Source organism: Manacus vitellinus, unplaced genomic scaffold (assembly GCF_001715985.3).
Source record: "Manacus vitellinus isolate BGI_N305 unplaced genomic scaffold, ASM171598v3 scaffold_22_pilon, whole genome shotgun sequence".
NCBI lineage: Eukaryota > Metazoa > Chordata > Aves > Passeriformes > Pipridae > Manacus > Manacus vitellinus.
In genome coordinates this window covers 4,729,364-4,749,524 of record NW_021939632.1, presented here as the reverse complement: position 1 = coordinate 4,749,524, position 20,161 = coordinate 4,729,364, and the positions used below count along the sequence as shown (strand labels likewise).

The 20,161-nt window shown below is 42.2% G+C and overlaps 1 protein-coding gene across 1 annotated transcript; it reads left to right on the top strand.

Annotated features, from left to right (window-relative positions):
• Nucleotides 1-641: 641 nt before the first annotated feature.
• EAF2 (ELL associated factor 2) lies at nucleotides 642-13,845 on the top strand. The gene is made up of 6 exons (XM_008922936.3): nucleotides 642-807; nucleotides 3,123-3,217; nucleotides 3,892-4,028; nucleotides 4,763-4,908; nucleotides 8,262-8,528; nucleotides 13,005-13,845. The coding sequence occupies exons 1-6, from the start codon at nucleotides 705-707 to the stop codon at nucleotides 13,049-13,051; spliced, it is 795 nt and encodes a 264-aa protein (XP_008921184.1). The 5' UTR covers nucleotides 642-704; the 3' UTR covers nucleotides 13,052-13,845.
• Nucleotides 13,846-20,161: the final 6,316 nt, after the last annotated feature.

The following is a 20,161-nucleotide window of genomic DNA, read 5'->3' as shown; positions in this document are numbered from 1 at the left end:
CATGGAGGAGCCCCGACCGCGCTGCCTCCCCAGGCCGCGGGCGGCCGGGACCGGCTCTGCCGGCAGCGCGGGGCTCCGCCGGGCGGCCGAGCGCGGCCCCGCGGGGCGCGGCAGCGGCAGCGGCCGCACCTCAGCCCTCGGCGGGGGAGGGGGGCAGAAGGGAGCGGTGCCTCTCTCCCCCCGGCGGGTCACCCTGGAGCCCCCACGGGCCCCCGGGAGCGGCGGCGCCGGTGCCGGCGAAACCCCGCACAGCGGGGCCCCCTTCAGGCGCTCTGAGAAGGACCCTCCGCACACCCGGCCCCTCTCACCGCCGCGCGGGGGCTTCCCCCACCTTACGGGGGGGAAACGGGGAATTCGGAACGCCGACCCGCCGTCTCCAACGCGACCGCTTTCCCCTGCGCCCCCCTCCTCGCACAGCTGCGTTTTGTCGCCGGCCGCTCTCCGCCAACCAGCACGCTCCCCTGAGGGAGGAGGGGGTCATTTGCATATCCGCGTGCAGCGCCGGCGCCTCCGACAGCGCCATGGTTGAATCTACAGAGGGCGCCCCGTTGTTCCAATCCGAAGCCCTGGCAGGGCCGGGGCTGGGGCGGGATGACCTATGGGAGGCGGTGGCGGCGGCCGCGGCCCGGGCGCGTGTGAGGGATGCTCGGTGCGGGCCGGCGGCGGCGGCCCCGGGGCCCGCCATGGTGTGAGGCGCCGCCGCGATGAACGGAGCGGTCCCGTCGCTCTACGACCCCAAGGCGCGGGTGCTGAACCTGGGAGAGAGCTTCGAGAAGCAGCCGCGCTGCGCCTTCCACACTGTCCGCTGTGAGTGCTGGGGTAGCCCCTCAGGGGGCCGGGGAGGGGGCCCGGCTGTTTGTCCTCGCAGTGCCCTGAGGGACGGGGGTGTCCGCGGCCCGGCCTGGCCTTGCCGGCCCGATGGCTGCCTTCATCCCGGGATTCGGGGCTGTAGCTGGGAGCCGAGTGTTGGTCCGGGGTTTCGGGACCAGTGCGGAGCAGGTTTCAGTCGGTGCTGGAGCATGAACGGCCATTGTATCGCAGGGCTGCCCCTCGCCACCCTCTGGGCACTAACTTCGCTTTTCATGCCTTTTCCACAGTGTCCCCCTGAGGTTCTGCTGGAAGCCGAGCTGAGCAGAAGCTCTGGCTCTGCCCTCTTCCCTTGCGCCGAGTTTTCAGAAGTTCCGTACAATTCAGCAATCAAAGGTTACAGGCAGGCAGCGTTAATCACGGAGCCAGTGCACCCTCCCTGAGTACATAATTACTATCTAGAGAGGTGTGTGCTCAAAGATTCTGAGGGTAGCTAGGAAACAAATGCTCCCAGGATTATAGTCCTGGTAATTTAGGACTGCTGCTTCTGGTTTTGTTGTCTGGTTATTTATAGACTGATCCCCAAGATTCAGTCCTGCGTATGTTCTCTGGAGAGTGTCCTGTGTGTGAGAGGGTCAATTTGCTCCTTGTGAGCAAAGGGAATGGCGTTTACAGAGGATTGTCTGCGACTGTGGAAGGGGAAAAACCTATAAATGAATTTAAACAAGTGCTGCAGCTTGAAATTTGCCCTGATTTTAAAAAGGACTAAACACCACATCTGGTACCTCCTACCCCTACAGTTTCTTGCTGACTCTTGTAATTTGATGATTTGTTCTGAAATCTGTTTTGAAATCTCTCTTCCTTTCCAACAAATGAGACATAGAAACTGGCACGTTCACCAGTTCTATCAAAAGCACATGCAGAAATATCCTCGGACACCTGACGTTTTTGTTAATAAAAAAAGCTGGTTAGAAGTTAAGCTGGTTAGACGACAGCTGGTTAGAAGTTGAGATCGGAAGTATCAGTACCTTAATTTTCTCAGGTATTAACAGTCCGATAGCCGTGTCCTAAATAAAGCAAACATTCTCTGATTTGATGAGAAACTTTGCAACTGCTGTATGCTTGACCCTGTGAGACAGAACGTGGGGATTTGCCCTAAACGAGGTTAGCAGGGGCTGTTACCTGTGTGTCAGCTCCGAGCCTCCTGCTGCGCGCACGGTCCTGCCCACCAGCTCCTGCAGCCTGGTTTTCCTGCCCGGCTGGTGTGCAGGCTGGAGCCACGCTTCCCAGCTGTGGTCTGTGCCACCTGGCCCTTGGCCGCAGGCCGAGTTGTGGAACTGGGAAGCTCCCCAGCCACAGGAGTGCCGCCGCCGGTGACCAGCAGCGCCAGACGGGGCAGGTTGCGAGGCGAGGAGCGTGTGCCGGCTGACGGGTCCCCTCCACGCCTCGATCCGTGTGCGGGGCAGGGCACCGGCATCCCGGGGTGCGACACTGCCCCTGCGTTACCTGGACCCGCGGATTCAACCCCACATATGTTACCACAGGCCTCGTAGAGCCTCTCGCTGCCACCCCGTCTCCCTAGATCAGCGCAGGCAGCCTTTTGACTGTAGCCTTTCCCAATTCATTTGTGGTGGAAATAATACTTTGTAGATAATGGTATGTAACAGAGCTGCCGTGCTGAGGCAGAGCCCCTCGTTTTCCATGTCTCACGTTTTTGAAAAGGATCAGAAATTAATACCTTCTTTTCTTTAAAACTTATTTTAACCAATACTTTAGAGGTTGAAAAAGACAAAAAGGAAGCTATAACGTTAAATTGGGAAGTAATTTCACTTGTGACAAAAATAACTATGCTGAAACTCCAAGGTTTGGTCAGCTTCTGACATACATGTTGTAATCAAGTCAGAAATGGATATTGAGAATTGATATTGTTCTTTGCATTTTCAGTCACTTGTCTACATCTCCCGTGTTTGGGATCAACATTTTCAAGAACTATTTATTCATTCTTCCGAAAATAATTATGTGAGGATTTATGCTTTGAAATGTGTCACAGCTTGTTCAGCCTCTTTATCCATTAAAACCTAAAATAATTTTTCTAATCTTAACCGAAAGGTTTTAACACTTATATTGAATCTTGAGAAAAGCAGCTTGACTTTGAATTGTACTGACTTATCGAATGATCTGCTCAGGAGAATAGTAGGTGATACACCAGCAAAAAAAGGCTTTAACTTAGTAGCCTCCAACTGCAATTAAATGGTGTCTACATTTATAAGATGCCTGAAAAGCCTGTAAATAATCCAGTTTGTTTTTATATTTAGATGACTTTAAGCCTGCATCTATCGATATGTCCTGTGAAGGAGACCTTGAAGTTGGCAAAGGTGAACAGGTGACAATAACGCTGCCAAATATTGAGGTGAGTGGGGTGGCTGAGGGGTGGTGGGCCTAAGGGAGTGATTTATTTTGTTGTCATAAGTATATATCCTGAATATGGAAGGGTATAAAGTTTCAGTGCTGTTTCAGAGATGCCTGTGTGATTTTCAGAGTAGAAAAACAATTGCTCTAGGAATGTAAAACTACAGAAGACCCAAAGGTTAAGCAGCTGCACTGTAACTTTAAGTGTGTTGGCCACACTGGAAATATGCTGTAGGATGACCCAAAGCGTTGCGTACTCAGAAAAGCTTCATGTGTGTGTTGGCAGTGCAAGTTTCCCTTTGGTATTTATTGCTCTAGTGCAGTTCTAAAGCAGGAAAGACTGGAAAGGGAAAATTTACTACCTGCCATGCTTTACTGCTCTCCTGATATGGGAGCTGAAACCCTTTTGGTGAAAGGAGTCCTACAGGGAGCCTGCTCGCCTTGGGAAAGGAGCGTTTAATCAGTTTTTCACTAAGCGAAGCTGAGTGAAATCCCATTCCAGTCAAAGACCGGCTGCTTTTGGACATGGCTACTGTGAATCTGATTTAAATTAACCTGTAACATTTTTATAGGCTAGAAATGATCACTTGTAGTGAACTTACCATCACTGATGGATTGCTGTTTCTAAGAAGAAAGATTATAGGAGTAACACTTACTGGACTTCTGATTTAATAGGGCTCAACTCCACCAGTGACTGTGTTCAAGGGCTCAAAGAAGCCTTACCTAAAAGAATGTATCTTAATTATCAACCATGACACTGGAGAATGTCGCCTAGAGAAACTTAGTAGCAACATCACTGTGAAAAAAACCAGGTGGGTGATTTACAAGAGAAACAACTGCGCTTTACTCATTGTGAAAATCGATTTGTTAATGGGCCTAAATTGAGATATGTAACTACCCATTACTATTTTTAGCAAAATATAATTTTAGAAAGTAACTGGCCTCGTTCAAAGGAGCAGGAGTTCAGCCTGCTCTCTCAGCACACTGACTTCACAGCTTTCAAATCTTGACTGCAAAAGAAATGGGAATTTATTTTTTTGTTAACCAAAACCTGTTACATTATTGAGAGAAATAGTAACTATTTTCTGATGACTTTGGAGGGCGAAATAAAACCTCTTTGGACAGTAGTTTGCCTACTGTCTTCTGACTGTAAATTAGGAAATAAAAAAAAAGGATAAATTCTGTGACAGGCTTCAGTAATTTTAATGGCTTGTTTTTCTCATACCAAGATTTTAAATTTTTTTGTCCTGCTGCTGAGTCCATGTAAGTAACTTCCAGCAGAATTATTATTAAGTGATCCTGGGCAGCCAGGTATAAAAACAAATCAACTGACAAAGTGTTATAAAGTTATTAGCACTGTATCAAAAAACAAATTTTAACACATTTATAAATAATATTATGCCAGTATAATAACTTACCTAAGAATCTAATGACAGTATTTAGAAAGGCATCAGAAATAATTCCCTTGTACCATATCCCCTGTATTCTGCCTTTTTCCTTGCATCTTGTCTTCTAGCAATTAGAAATCTTTTCCTTTTGCACGCAGAGCTGAAGGAAGCAGTAAAGTCCAGTCTCGCATCGAGCAGCAACAGCAGCAAATGCGAAATGCAACCAAAGTTCCCAACAACGTTAAATACTCTCCGTCAAAAGAAAAAATGTTTCCATCTTCTCCCATGGATGATATAGAACGAGGTAAGCTCCACTGGCACATAAGTTTTAGGAACTTTGCTCTTCACGAGCAATTAGTTTATAAGAGCCCAGGTTTTTGCTTGTGTGGTGGGTTTTTTCTGTTTGGTTGGTTTTTTGTTTGTTTGTTTTTTAATTTGAGATTAAATACATTAGCGGTTTGATCATGTAAGCACTTTGCTCTGATATGGAAATGACCACTCTGGCTGAAGTGGGTAACAAAGCAGCATTTGTAACTTGCTAAGGCAAAAAAACAGTGAACCATTAGGGTTAATAATGCCAAGGGTCCCACTGCTCCCTCCTTGTCTCTGTCTTCCACTGCTGCGTTAATCAAGTATGTGGTTGATTGTATCGTGGCACTGGAACCAACTGAGTCACTTCCAGTTTGATGTTGCTCCTTTTTCTTTCTGTGCACTCAGCAAACATAGGTTACAGTGCTTTACAACTCAAAATACACTTTAAATTACCAGATAGAACCTTGTGAAAGATGAGGCTCCAATGAAAAAGACAGCTAAAACCCTGCATAAATCAACCCTTGAGCAGTGCTATGTGCTGTTTTCTTGAGAGACTCTGGTTTGGTATGACACTCATATTTCACTTAATAGGAGGCCTTATTTCCTTTTGGAGGACAAGGATGATGGCAGGTGGTAATTACTTGCTACAGAAATGCTGACAGGTGGCAGTTTCATTGACTGGAACTGACATCTGCCTCCCAAGTTGTTTTGAATTCCTTTAAACAGATTTTTTTTTTTAGATGTATCATTATGAAGATGGTTTTTGTTTCCATTTTGGTCCTAAGCTCTGACCAGAAACCTATATTGCAGAACAGTACTAGAATACATCTGTGGCTGCAAAGGGGAAGGAGTACTTGAGCTCATGGAACGAATTGATGCTTTTTCTTGGTGGTCTGTTGCTTTGGGGGCAGTGGTGGTGTCAAACCCATGCAGGTCAGCAAAGTGGCTGCCAACATACATCAAACTCCTGTGTAGTGCCAGTCCAGTTTTGAGTACTACTAAAAATGCAGAAAAATTGACAACTAGGGGTGATAGGGACCTTTTTAAGTCATCTAGTCCATTCTTCTGTCCTAAAATCAGATTTCTGATGTAATTTTTAACCTGTTCTTAAAGCCTTCCACTGACAGATCCTGTGTACTCTCTGGCAAGCCATTCCAGGGCTTTGCTCTTGTTACTGCTCAGGTTCTTTCTAATAAATAGTCTGACAGCAAGCCCATTACTACTTTCATATTTATCATGCAAGTACAGAACATCTGCTTTTGAGCAGTTCTCCATGAAACTCAGGAGCTCAGAAGCTGCTGTGTCTTTCCCATTCATTATCAAAAACGATGCTTCAATCTTTCCTTAGAAGTTGAGTTTTCTGGATCCTTGATTTGTTGTCACTTTCCTTTAGCTTTCTTACAAGGATTCCAAAAACCTGCTGAAGTACAGTCCCTAAACACATTTACTGTTTCAGCTAAGGTTCTAGCAGTGCTGAGTTGAGCAAGGAGGCTGTTGTACAGGCACTATTCATCTTTATACACAAAGACCAAATAGTATCATGTCTAAAGTGTCACAAGACCAAATAGTATCAAGTCAGTTCCGCAACAGCACAAGCCTGGTAGAACAGTGTGTAGGAATCACTGTAACTCACAGACTGTTTAGAAGTGTTGCCCACTTAATCATTCTTCATCCCATGGTTGTATAACTGACTATTCCTGCTTAAGTACACTACCTGGAACTTGTTACTAACTTTGTTTTCTGGGGTGGGGGAAAGATCATTCTGCCTTTATCATCTATTATCCTCTAGTACACATACAGTCCTTCCTTCATTGGTTAAAAATACTTAATTTAAAGTCTATCTGCTTGAATTACATCAAAATTCAAGCCAGAGTTTATTCCTCAGTTTTTGGTATTAGCCATTCACTTGAAATTTTTCTTATATTAGACACTGCTGAGGAGGAAGTGGAATTAAATGCTTAGGACTTGAGTGGTGTCTTTCAGTTAGGTTACAGCTCCAGATGGGTGGTAGATCATGTTCTCTTATACATATCCTTAGCAACAGAAGGAGGCTTAGGTGCTTGCATTTTTATTTTCTTTCTGCTCCCCTCCTTATATTTGAGGCGGCCAGTATGGTCTTCTGTTGTTTCTCCTCTTCCTTGGCATGGGGTTAGTTTGTACCTGTAGCCATAGCTACACTATTTCAGGTGCCATTTTTCCAGAACTCCATTTTCTTTAGACTGACCTTTGATAAGGCTGGCCTAAGTATCTTTCCTTTTGACCAGCCTTTGATAACTCAGAATTGGAAGGCTTCATGGAAGTTTGTGTTGAAGTTGAATCTTTTTTATTTTCCTCTCCCTTCTTCTCTTGATTAAGCTCTGCACTGTCTTGTGTCTTGGTGACTTTTGTCTTCAACCTGTCCTGTACTGGGTAAATTTGAAGCGAGATGAGCCACTCTCCTACTTGGTTTTTGTGTCTGCTCTATCAAAGCTGTTCCTGGAGTATTCCAAATGCTTGTAAGATCACCTGAATGATTGTCTGGGTAGTTACAATCTTGTATAGTGATGAACTTCTGTACACTGCATAACTCCTCAAGTCCTCCATCCACCAGGATTCAGTGCTCTGTTTCAGGCTTCTCTCAGCACTCGTATTTTGTACAATTATTACATGTACCCTTCTGCAAAGATTAATGCCCTCTGTATGCTGGACTTATGTACTATATATCAAAAATGCATACTGTGCAGCATGATCCACACCTCCACATCTATAATGAGAACAAGGAGTTGCTGCAATCTTCCTAATATAAACCGTGGATGGTTCTTTTGGATATTCTTCATGCTTAACTTGATTCTGAGCAAAATGTCACATGGTCCAAATAAATGTATTGATTGTAGTGCTGAGCTGCTGGGAGGCATTTTGGGCACAGCTGCTGACATCTTACAGCTGACTGACCTGTGTGATTGTAACTGCAGGTTTGAGTCAGTGAAAGGCATCTTTGGGAGTGCTAAGGAAAATACAGAAGGCTTGCTAGTTGTGGAAATTAAAGGCTACGTGGGAATGCAGTACCCCGTGGAATGTGGGGTTAAGCATTTGGGTTCACAGTCACCCTTGTTCTAATGCTTAGATTGAAAGGGAGAAAGTGCCTGAGCTATGAGAGAAGAAAACCACATGACAGGCTGGATGTTGCCTGTGCCCTTTTCTTTGTTCTGGAGGGTTTTGGTGGGTTTGGTTTGGGTTTTTTTCAAGTGCTATAGTGTGTTTACCTGGTGTCTGTTGATTTTTTTCTTTTTTTTTTCTTTTTTCCCCTCTTCCTTATATTTCAATTATGGTGAATGTTAACTGAGAAACAAATCATATTGTTTGCAGAGCTAAAAGCAGAAGCCAGTATCATGGACCAGCTGAGTAGCTCTGACAGTTCATCTGACTCTAAAAGTTCTTCGTCCTCTTCATCGAGTAGTGAAAATAGTTCTAGTGATTCTGAAGATGAGGAAATGAAGCCCTCTCTTCCTATGTCGATGCCGTATTTGCAGCCCCAGCCTACTGTGTCTGCCATACCACAACAGGCTGTTCCTGACAAAGATGCCAGTCATAACAGATCCCAAGAGAGCAGTGGTCATATGATGAATACACTACGTAAGTACAAAGGCTGTTCTTTTCTTAGTGCACAATTCCAGACATCAAGATTCTGAAAGGAAACCATATTGTTTTTAAGTATGTCTCTGTTATAATTAAAACTGTGGGAAGTGATGCCAGGGTTTGATTGTTCAGCAGCAGGCTGAATTAGACAGTGGGCTAGAAGGTTTGTGGTCCCCAGAGATATTAAATTAAAGCTGACGCAGTTGAAAATATTTCCTAAACTCTTCTGGCTTCCCTCCAGTTCTATACATTAGGACTGGAGAACAGCAATTTTGTATTGAAAATAATTGAACTAACAAGGCACTCCCAAAACATATGCTTATAATTTCTTGAGTAGAATTATCAGAAAGATACTATGGCCACAATACTCTGAGTTAGAGAAGAGATGGTGTATTCTAAGATACGTCAGTTACTATTATTCACAGCAGCGTTCCACTGGACAGCATGGTAAAACTGTCCTTTGCATATAAGGACAGGGGCAATTTGCTTTCAGGTGATATTATCTTATTCCACCCATTCAGGCAACTACAGATTTAATTTGAAGAGTAGCTCTTATGTTCCAGAGTGGTTGCTACACAGCTGGAATTGTATTCCAAAAAGGAGAGTTTGGAAAACTCTCACATTAAAAAAAAAAAAAATCCCACTAGGTAGAGAATCTTAAGTTCACTACCTAAATAGCAGAAATACTCAGACACAGAAGTGGTACTCACCTATGGTTACTCTTCTGAAATGATTACATTTTTAATTAGGTGCTTAGCTGCTGGCTTTTAGTTTGAAGAGATTCCCATCAACCTGGGTTTGCAGCCTAAGACCTTTAACGTTTATCATTTATATGTAAGCTTGTTATACTGAAATTTTAGATACTGGCAGATCTACTTTTATTTCAGTCCCTAATGGATAACATGAATAGGGGATTTTTTTCTTTTTTTTTTTTTTAGTTAGTATTTAAATACGTAAATAACCTGCATAGATCTTTAATTATGTACTGCATTAACAGATAAGATCAGACTGAAAAGTCCTGTGACTTCATGTGCAAAGGACTAAATGCTGCTTTCATTTTGCTGTCGCTGCAGAGAACAATGTCTTCATGTTTACAATTTGCACAACTTTCTGGTGCCATTTATTTCAACCCTTATTCACAAATGTGATTTCCCATTCTCCACGCTTTAAATACAACTGTTATGAAAACGAGATGAAGCTCGATCCCCAGTGACAGAATCCCAGCTGGCAAAGCTTCCAGTGAGAAACACATTTACAAGTACAGGTGGCCAAGTCCACCAGTTCCAGCAGTCATAGTGAGAAAATGCTGCTTAAAACATGACAACATCAAAACTGTTCCAGGGGAAGTTGGTGGCTTGGTGGTGCTTGAGAACCACATTGACAGGTAGAACCTTTGCCTGTAGGCTCAGGCCTCTGAGCTCTCCCAGCTCTTGAGCTTAATGCCATTTCCTTCTGTTATGGCTACAGGTCTGGTACTGCTTAAAATGATTCCATCCCACCTCCAGTGCAGTTAACACTTACAAGACACTTCAACTAGGTAAAGATCAGAATAGTTACTTTCAAGGAGGATGTTTTTCTCTAGTTCCCTTGCTGAGGGAATTTGGCAGGAGAGTGAAACCTGGAAAAACTAAATGGATATCACATTGTTCCAGTTTGAGTGGCAAAAGTTCTCAGTTGCGGTTCTGTACAGTCATTTCTTCCATCTCAAATAATGTTCTGCAAAAATAAAATATTGAATCAACAGATGTCAGCATAAGCTGTTTGCTTGTCTAATCTTGTTTTAAGGTTTGCCTGCTTATGTCTGTGACTAGTGTTTGTGCACCTCTGTAGAGTCAGGGCCATACTGGTTAATTAGTGAAGTTTTCCTCTGACTTGCTGTGCACAGGCAAAAGGCTGGGGGAAGGCTTAGAGAGCTGAGTTTCATCTGGCATGTAGAAATTATACAGCTGAGGTTTTGTGGAACTTGGAAAATGGAGGAGGTGGTGTCTAGAGCACGGTAACCAAATACTTCTGTCAGATACACATATCTACCTCTCCAGGAATCTAGGGATTGAGACTGCCCCTCACCCCCTTTCTACCTTCAGAAGCTGGTTATGTAGGCTCACGACTTGCCTTATAACAAAGTTAGTAAGTGGTGGCACTAATGAATCTGTTCTGCATGAATATTTGATCATATGTTGTTTTATGTCTACTTTTTGTTTAAACCAGGATTATGTTAAACAAAGTAACTTTCCAAAGAAAACCCAGCATAGATGAGCTATTTTGGGCCTTGTGTTATGTACATAGTATTCAGCACAACTTCACTTCTTTTTATACTTGGTGCTGGTACAAGCAGCTAGTCAAGAAATAATTTTCCCTTGTATTAGTTTGGTGTTGCTGTGACCACTAAGGTCTGTGAAACACGGATCACTCCTGTGAGTTTCCCTGTCCCCTATAACTAGCAAGAATTCAGTTGAATATATTATATTCACCAATTTAAAAGCATAGGAAATGGTGTAATTTGCTGTGCAATCTATTTCCCCAATTAATATTGCTAATAAGCAACTGGCACTGTGAAAACTGAATTCAACTGTTTTTCCCCACTTCACTGCTGCCCCATAAGTACAACAGAATTTCTTCAGAGTCTGCATTAAACGAGCTTTCTATCTTTGCACCAAATCCATTGAAATCTGCCAACTCTAGACTGTATTATTTTGCCATCTCTCTGAAGGTGTTTTTTGGAGGTAGGGTTATAAAAACGGGGCAGAAAGTTTACCCTGAAGTAAATCCTAACATATTATTTCTGCCTCTGGAACTTGGAGTTCTTGCTTTCCCATCTGCTGGTTTTCACAAGCACTGATATTTTTGGCTGGTGTTACAGGGTTTGTGTAATTTCTATTAACTATGTTGAAATAACTTTTGAAGGCTGCAGAAACACTATTTGGAAGGTTATCTTCTTGTTCACACTCCCTGTCCTCTCCTAAAGTAGGTAGTGCATAACAGGGCTGGGATTTCTAAGAATACACTATAGTTCTCATTTGAGTGATAAATACATGAGTTTAATTTACCAATACCATTCTCTATCTTGAAGTACTATTTTTTAGGATATTAAACTGTTCTGAATAGTTATTGACAAGTAACTTGATTTTGTTCTTTCTAAATTGATTTTTAAAATTTATCTTAAAATGATACAGCTGTAAATTTTGTCTATATAGAGAGTTGGAAACGAAAGAATTGTCTACAGCAGTACTTTAAAGATTGATGGAAACAGCCATGTTCACTATTCTTTTCTTATAATAAAGTGGTTTTGTTTTGTTGCAGAAAAACATGTACCACTTTCTAAGCTTTAGTGATGACATAGTGGAAAACAAAGGAAGGCTAAATGCAACCATGTTAAAGACTCCAGTGTTCTGACAGAAATGATATGCCTGAGAACAAAAGATCCAATCTGAGTGTCTTGTGGGGTTTACCCCCTTGAGGTTACTTTTTCACCCATCTGCAAAAGGGATCTGTGGAGGGTGCTGCAGCTGAGGGAAGGGCAAGTGAAAATAGTGTGCCAACTCAGTTTTCTCAGTTTCAGTGATTTTTGCTTTGCTTTTTAGGCCATTTCTGCACAACCTGAGATGAATTCCTTTTTTTTTTTTTTTCTTCTTCTTTTGTAATGGTTGTTTGGCAAGGGAGGTGTGAGTAAAAGCATACTAGTTGTCACAAACTCTTAGAAACGTGTGGGAAGTTTGCTAGATACAATGTAGATTGTGTATAGCATGCTGCTGTATTTTTTGTGAGTTATCTGACATCCTGGGAAGATTCCCTCATTTCTACCCCCTGAGCTTATGGACATCCATGGCAAGCACAATATAATCTTTCCTCTTACTTCCTCATTTTGAAAAATACATATATATAGCCACCAAATTAAAGTGCTGTGTAAAATTTCTTTTGATGTTTTGTTTCTTCACTTGTTCCAAAACCAGTTTGAAATAGTAGGTCACTGATACATCTTTAAATGGTTTGTCAGAGAGCTGCTCTTCTTGATTGAGACACCACTCTGTTTTCAAGCGCAGCCGGGTAGCATTCAGATGTGTTTCAAAAAAACCCAACAACTTGTTTTTCACAAAACTGCATTCGCCAGCAGTTTTCCCACTTATGAAGCATGAAAATGTGGGTGGCAGAGATAGCTAGGTGTTGTCTTTTGTGATCTGGTGATATTAAATAAATGCACTTGTGCAAATAAGCTAATGGCTTCCTTGCCAAGGTTTTAAAATTGCAGAAAAGGGATCTCTCCGAAGTTCTGTCACTGGGGAATTTGGTTCTACACCTATTTATTCTCTTACCATAGAATAGTTTGGGTTAGAAGGAACCTTTAAAGATTGCCTGGTCCAGTCTCCCTGACCTGAGTATTAGCTTTTGTAAGCCTTTTTAATTGGGAAAGGGAATATCTTGAAAGAAGAAAATTATTTCCTTGAAAATGACTAATATGATGACTCTCTCTTCTAGGAAATGACTTGCAGCTGAGTGAATCTGGAAGCGATAGTGATGACTGAACAACTTTCTGGCCTTAAGTGTATCACCTTTTTTTGCTAAATATGTCTTAGCATCTGTTTTGCACTAAGATTAGATTACCAGAGACTGGAATGAATGTCCTCAATTTTGATAATAGACATCCTAATTTTCTACTGATACATCATGTCTATGATAGAGCAGCATTGATATCCTGTCAGTGCTATGGTTATGTGTTTATCTTCAAATTACTGTATTTACAGTAAAATTGTGTATGATCTGATTTTGATTATTTTTGCCTCAGCCACCTGTTTTACTTGAAACTGATTTGTAACAGCTAGTTACTTTATATAAATAGCTATGGAATGGAGAAATTTCTGATATTTATGGAGGCAAGTTTCCTTCCTATCATTTAAATGCTGATCTGACAACTTTGACTTGGAGGGAGTGAAAGGGAGAACAACTAAATGAGGTCTGCTGTGTCAGCTACACTTTTTGTTCAGTTCACAGTTCATACCTTTAAGGAAACTGCTGAATAATGTGGTCCACTAGTGCAGTTACAGTTTACAATTGTTCAACACATTGCTGAATTCTTAATTTCATTGTATTATGGGACTTTATATTTCTGAGCCTCAAGATTCCTAAAGGAACTTGTCTATTCTCTGCCTTTTTTATGTAACTTGAATAGGCTGGTCTTTTTACAACCTTTTTGTATCTAAATTTAGGTAACTGCAGAGACAGCAATGAATTTCCTTCATTTGATTCTGTAACGGAAATCAGAAAATTTCTTTGTAAAAGTATAAAAGTAATTTAATAAAGCAAATATTTATCATTTTCATGTGTCAGATGCTGTTTTTACTGGTCAAGAACTCCACTTTCTACCTAAAGTAATGAAGTGAAGAGGTCAGGCAAAGAAATAAAGCAGTGAAATGGTAGCTAATACAGACTCCCCACCCTGTCTGCAAGACTCAAATGTTTGTTGCTTTTGCTCCACTGAGAAGAGCTTAGTAAGTTTATGGTGGTTCAAGTGTACTAATAAATATTTGTTACAAATTACATCCAAATGCCAGTGGGAAGTGATACTGTATTAGACAAGAAAAGGTCTTATTTTTCCGTCATTTGGAGTTATGCTTCAAGACCTGAAGAACTGTGTGTCAAACTCCAAGTTTCGTCCTGTAATTTACTACTGAAGAGGTTTGTAACTAACAGTAGGAAATGTCTGTAGGGTGAGTTCTGAAGAGATAAATCTGTTCAGTCTTGCACAGAAGTCTCCTTTGCTGGCTTGCAGTGATTGAGTCACAGCTCTGTGTCTAAACTGAGAGGATTGAATCCCATATGTAAGCCTGAATGCGCAGACATGAGAAAAATGCACACTCAGGAAATGTATACAATAGATGGTACTAGACCAGCTTATTCTCTGAACTATGCTCTGAGTATCAGCCCAGTGAAATATGTGAAATGAAATATGTGAAATTAAATGAAATACAGGAAATGCTGCTTTCCAATGCTTCCATACCTTATGCTCTGTACCCCACACTATGGTGCTGGTCCATGCTCTGCAGCAGGTCACAGCTTGCTGGTCTTCCAGCTTCCTAAAGTTGTCATCATAAGAAGCAAAACATTCTTGTGTTTATGCTCAAAGGAAAAAGCTTGAGTTAATAGCCATGGGTGAACAGGTCTTTGAGGAGAAAAGGGCTAATGCACAACCTTGAGAAAGGCTGCTGTGGAATAACCCCTGTAAGAGAAAGTGTCTTGAGTTGTCTGATGGATCATACTGTTGGTGTGGGAACTCCAGCAGAGCACCTGGTTCTTGGCACGTGCTGTTGATAAGGTCTGCCAGGGTGATGTGAGGAGCCCAGATGCTGCAGGTAACCTAAGCACTAAGGAGCAGCCCTGTGTGCTAAATAACAGGGAAGCATGATGATGCAGTGTCCTGAGCTGAAATGCCCTCTTTTTGCCTTTAGCCCTGACCCCAGCAGTTCATTTACATTAAAGCCTTGCCTTAGGCAAAGGCTAAATTCCAATTCCAGCCAGAATGATGATTTTTTTTTAATAACTGTGTTCAGGGTGTATGGGTGTGAGCAGATGTGTGGAATGAGGACCAGGCCAGGGTCTAAATCATGCAGAGTGTGTGTACACATGGATTATAATCACTCCTCTAGCTGCTGAGTGCAATCTACCTGTGTCTGTGTGTAACTGCACTCACATGGATACAGGTGCTTAAATATAGCTCTGGGAGCAAATCAGATTTCCAGGTTCCTGGGTCTCAGGACTGTAACTAAGCCTGTGCTATCTTTAGGAATTGATCTTTGGGTTGAAAGCTTTCTAGGATGGAAAGAGTGTTGTCTAAGTTTTTGTATAGTATGTAGTACAGAGTGGTTAGTGGCCAGTCAGGCCCTACTCAATATAAATAATTGTGTGATCTAGATGGAAATGTTTTGTCAAATGCACTATTGTGGTAATTCAGAAAAGGCTCCCTTTAAATATCACGACAGGAGACAAGATTCTGTAACAGGGTTCTTGGGGAGATAAGAGGAAAAAGATAACATATAAATGCATGAAGGAAAAAAGCTCTACATGCCATTTCCAGCATGAATATTTGTGACCTGGTCCCTCTTATCCATGTGCCTGTTGAATATTGGCAGAAGACCTAAAGAGCTTGCTTGGCCTGTTGTCATAGGGGTTGGCCAGGGTCTCATTTGTGACTTTCTGGGGGCATTTCTTCCCCTAAGGTTTGGGTTGTGTGCCCTGAGCAGTGCCAAGACCTCGTATCTCCTACTGCAGACTGTTCCCAAATAGCAGGAGTGAGAAGGGAGTTGCATTGAGATTTAAAGGGAATTTTCTTTCTTGGACCCTGATTTGAAAATTCTAATCTCCCTTAAAAACAGTTTTATTCATGTGATATCTATTTAACTGGAAAGTAATAAAATCAGCAACTGCTGTAAGTTCCACGACCACTGTTCCTACAACCTCTAAATACCTCTTTCAAGGTAATTTGAAATGTATCTAGCTCTATCTTGTTGCTTTCAGTTATTTTGTCTTAACATCCAGAGATTTAAAGCGTGTGTGTGTGTGTGTGTATCTCTAAACAGCAGATATATTTGAAGAATATTTTTTTATTGTGACATTATAAATTTTACTGTGACATTGTAATTAAGCTATTGTGTATGCTTTGGATTTGTGGAACAGCTGCTTATCACTTATATTGATAAATCAAAAATGCCTTTCAAATGCAGCTGAAAACTTCAGAATTTTTTAGTCTTCTGACTCCTGCAGTGCTAAGGACCACTGCAGCCACAGCTCACCAGAGCCCTTCTCTCTGAATGGCACCTGGTATATGCACAGTTTTTTTGGTAACTATTTCTCCACAGTTGCAGTAGTTAACCCTTGTTAAGCCTTGAAATGGTGAGTATCTGTGCTTACCAATTGGACCTACCTTGCCTGTCAACTTCCAGATTTTGTAAGAACTCTGTCCTACTCTTATTTTTCATAAACCTTGCCCTGGGGCATGTGGAGAGGCTGAGGTGATCTCTTCAGGGCGGTCCTGGCACCACTGTATTCCATGACTGACACTGGGATTGCCATTTACTTGGGGTTTTCTTTCTATCTGTAATTCCTTCTTGAGATCCTTGCCCCTAATGCTGTAATGTGTATTTAGGAAGGCATAGTTTATAATACAATATAATGTCCAGATAAGTAATAATCTTAATTCCCATGTAATCATTCAAAATTATTTTGATGCCTAGGCATGGATTACTGAAAACATGCTCATCAAAATCATGGTATCAGCATCAGCTGGAGCACAGCTTATTGTGGAGTTTGTTGTCAAGGCACCTGACATGATCAGCTTTATTGCATGGACTTTGCTCTTCAATTTGGAGGAAGGCAGGAGATAACTATTTTTCAGATTAAAGGACTTTAGTAAGTCACTTCCATGCTAACAGACAGTGAATCACCTTGAGAAGAGAGCCAAGGTATTTCTAAGAAGAATTGTTTGTTGGGTCTTCCTTGATTGATTTCTGGGGAATCCAGTATGAACAGATAATCTCAGATAATAGTTTGATTTGGTACTCAAGATTTTGGTCCACAAAAAATTGTATAATTTCTGGCCAACACTTTTTATTTTCTTTAGAATTTCTACAGGAAGGTTTTTGAGCACAGCCAAGCAGATTGTTGAATCATCCTTAAACAGAAGAGATGAGAGTGCCTAAGATGGACAGAAATGAAGAACTTCAGAGGAAGAAAGAGAAGACAACTTGGCTCATGATAGTTCCTAGGCTAATGCCTGCAGTACAGGTACATTCCTCCTCTCACCTCTTCCTGAGGTCATTCAGCTAACCATATAAGGTACTGAGGACAATCTTAAGTAGATAGGGAGTTCAGACCAGCTTTTTGAGGACATGTAAAAAGAAGAATGAGGATAAAGAGTTTTGAATATTGTTAAAATATATATTCCTGCTGCTTTGAGGAAGGTAGGGGAAATGTGATAAGAAGGTGAAGATGTACCGAAATGAGGTGAAAAAAAGTGTGAAATGATCATTTCTTTCACGGTTTAGACTTCAAACAGGATAGGAGTAGTCATTCACACCCAAGGGAGGATAGAAAGACCTATGTGTCTCAGCTATTACTCTGCCCAGTTCAATGAAACTGCAGCAACAGCTTCTCCTGGTTGTTAACTGGTTAGCAGTAGTATCCCAAGGCAGCAGCTCCCTGCTCACCAGCTATATGCACAGGAGTGGGCTGAAGTAGATGAAATCTCCAAAGAGTCCGTTACTGTGAGGTTTCTTTCCCCACTTGCAGACTCTCATGTTGGAGAAATGCTCCTGAAGGGCAGACTCAGAGCTTAAGGTTTGGGTCAGCAGGGAGAACTACTCAGCTCTTAAGCAGAGATACCAACTTCATACAGGGTGTTTGTAAAGGCAATGCCACATCTGCTGGGAACAGCGAGGGCTCAGGCTCTAGTTGTTTCTGTGGTTTTCTGAATCCATAGAAGAAATGAGTGTGTTCTCAGATTTTCCTTCTCTGAAAAGCAAATCCTCTGCTGTGGTGAGGAAGGAATGGAGGTTAGAGGCAAAGATGAAGGAGCCTTTCATTCAACAGAGAAGGCTTTGTTGATGTACAACACATACCTGGTGAGTTAGCTGCTGAGACCTCTCTTGACTCGCTTTGAACAGGGGCCCTTGTTACAGAACCTGTTCTCCATCTCTCATCTCCCATGTGCTGTGCAGCTTGGCTTGTTCTCATAACTGCTTACACATGACAGAGGATTATTTGCTCCATCTAAGAGATGAGGCCTTCTTCATGCTGTTATTTAAAGTTTAAAGAAAAGTGGAGTGTCTTAAAAAGGTAATTAAAGAAGACCCAACAGCAACTCAAACTCTTCTTTAATATCTTAAGTTTCATTTCCACATGCTGTGTGTCTTGTTCTACCAGTTTCAATGCTCTTGCAAAACAGTTGCACAATGACTTCCTTTTAGAAACCAGCAGAATTAAACTTGAGCTCACCTAATTGGATATACCTTTTCTAAGATCTTCAATGTACTGGGTTTCCACTAAGCTCTGCAGCCCCCGCTTTCTCCTGTGCCTTTTCATTGCCATGACTTTTGCAATAAGTACTCAGGGACATCCTCATATGCAGCTCCCAGAGACAGGGGAGCTTGCTGCAGCCTGAAATACCAGCTCATCCCTTAACCAATTTCCTTTTTACACATTGACAATTTATGAAAAGATCTATTCTTTCACCACAGTTTTGGTCCAAGTCTTTACAGCAGTATTAAAAATCTCCCACTACTAATGTTCCTAAAAGTGAAGGCTGTTTTAAAGGGCAGTGTCTGATTGAAATTCCCCCTTCAAATAAAAACATGTTTGTGCCAGTTTCTGATTTTTCTGGAATAACAACAGCACAACAGAGGCAGCACAAGGTAAAGGGCTCATCTGAGCATCAGGATCAGACAAACTATTTTGGAATTACTTGTCCTTCAGCGACTCCGCTGGAAATGTTTATGTGCTTTATGATCCTCTCCCACCACAGTGTGGAATAACTTCTACTCCCATGCTGCATGAAGACCTGTGAAAGTTACCAATAGAAACATTTAGCTAACATTTCATAAATGCTTTTTTTAATACATGCTGGTCATTAAAAATGTTTGCCAAATGTGATCTGAAGGTACATGGGGAAAACTCCACGCAGATTATTTGAGCTCCTTCTCGCCTTACAAGCCAGACTTTGCCTGGTAACCTTCACCAGGACATGGTGTTTGTCAAGGATACTGATGATCAGTGGCTGTGTTTAACAGCAGATGCAAGACCGTTAAGCTATTTCAGAAGTTCTTGTCACGATGACTACATTTCAGAAAGTACCACCTGGAAGAAGAGTACTGAGCTTAGTGGGGATTTTTTATCCCCATTAATTTGTAAAACCAAATGACTACTAGAAGCTTAGAACCCATCCCTGCCTTTGTACTTTCCATTTGACTCCCTCCTGGTGATGAAACAACAGCTACTCACAGGTGAATAACTGAGGGCCCCAAGAGAGAAACTTGTTAAAGTTTTAATAATGTCTCTGCTATATTTATAATTCTGTAGAGATGAGTTGAGCTGAGCAAGCCAAAGAATCTGCCGTGTTACATCAGAGCCTTTGATCAAAATGACCTCTGTTGTGGAAACAGTAAGTGCTTATGCTGCACAAATCCCCCTAAACCTAATGAAAATATGTGTGAGATTGCCTGTGCTGTACTGGAGAATGACTGCTGTCGGGTGAATTCAGCTGCTGTTAACTGGGAGCAGCTCTGTGATGGGAGATTGGCAAACAGCCAGGGTCCGTGGGATGTGGCAAAGGTGCTAGTGGATTGATCTGATGCTTTCTGGGACCTTGACAGCAACGGCCAGGCAGGTGCATTTGTTGCTGGAAGTGCAGAGGCTGCAAACTGCTCCCTGCTGTGTGGTAGCTGTGAGTCTCCTGGGTCTTATCAGCAGCTCACACCACACAGAGACCTCCTGCCTGATAAAGATGCTCAGCTGCGAGAGGCTGCCTCACAGCTGTGTTTCCTTCACTTTGTGCTTCTTTGACAAGGAGGAGGGGCTGCACAAATGGTAACTTTTTTCCCAAGCTAAAGTAAAACTGTAATTTCAACCTTGCTTGCCTTGGCACTTCT

Bases quoted from the DNA above. Each gene is read 5' to 3' on its own strand.
- EAF2 (XM_008922936.3), top strand. From the start codon at position 705: ATGAACGGAGCGGTCCCGTCGCTCTACGACCCCAAGGCGCGGGTGCTG. The intron at 3,218-3,891 runs GTGAGTGGGGTG...CTGATTTAATAG, and splicing joins TAACGCTGCCAAATATTGAG to GGCTCAACTCCACCAGTGAC. The intron at 8,529-13,004 runs GTAAGTACAAAG...TCTCTCTTCTAG, and splicing joins TCATATGATGAATACACTAC to GAAATGACTTGCAGCTGAGT.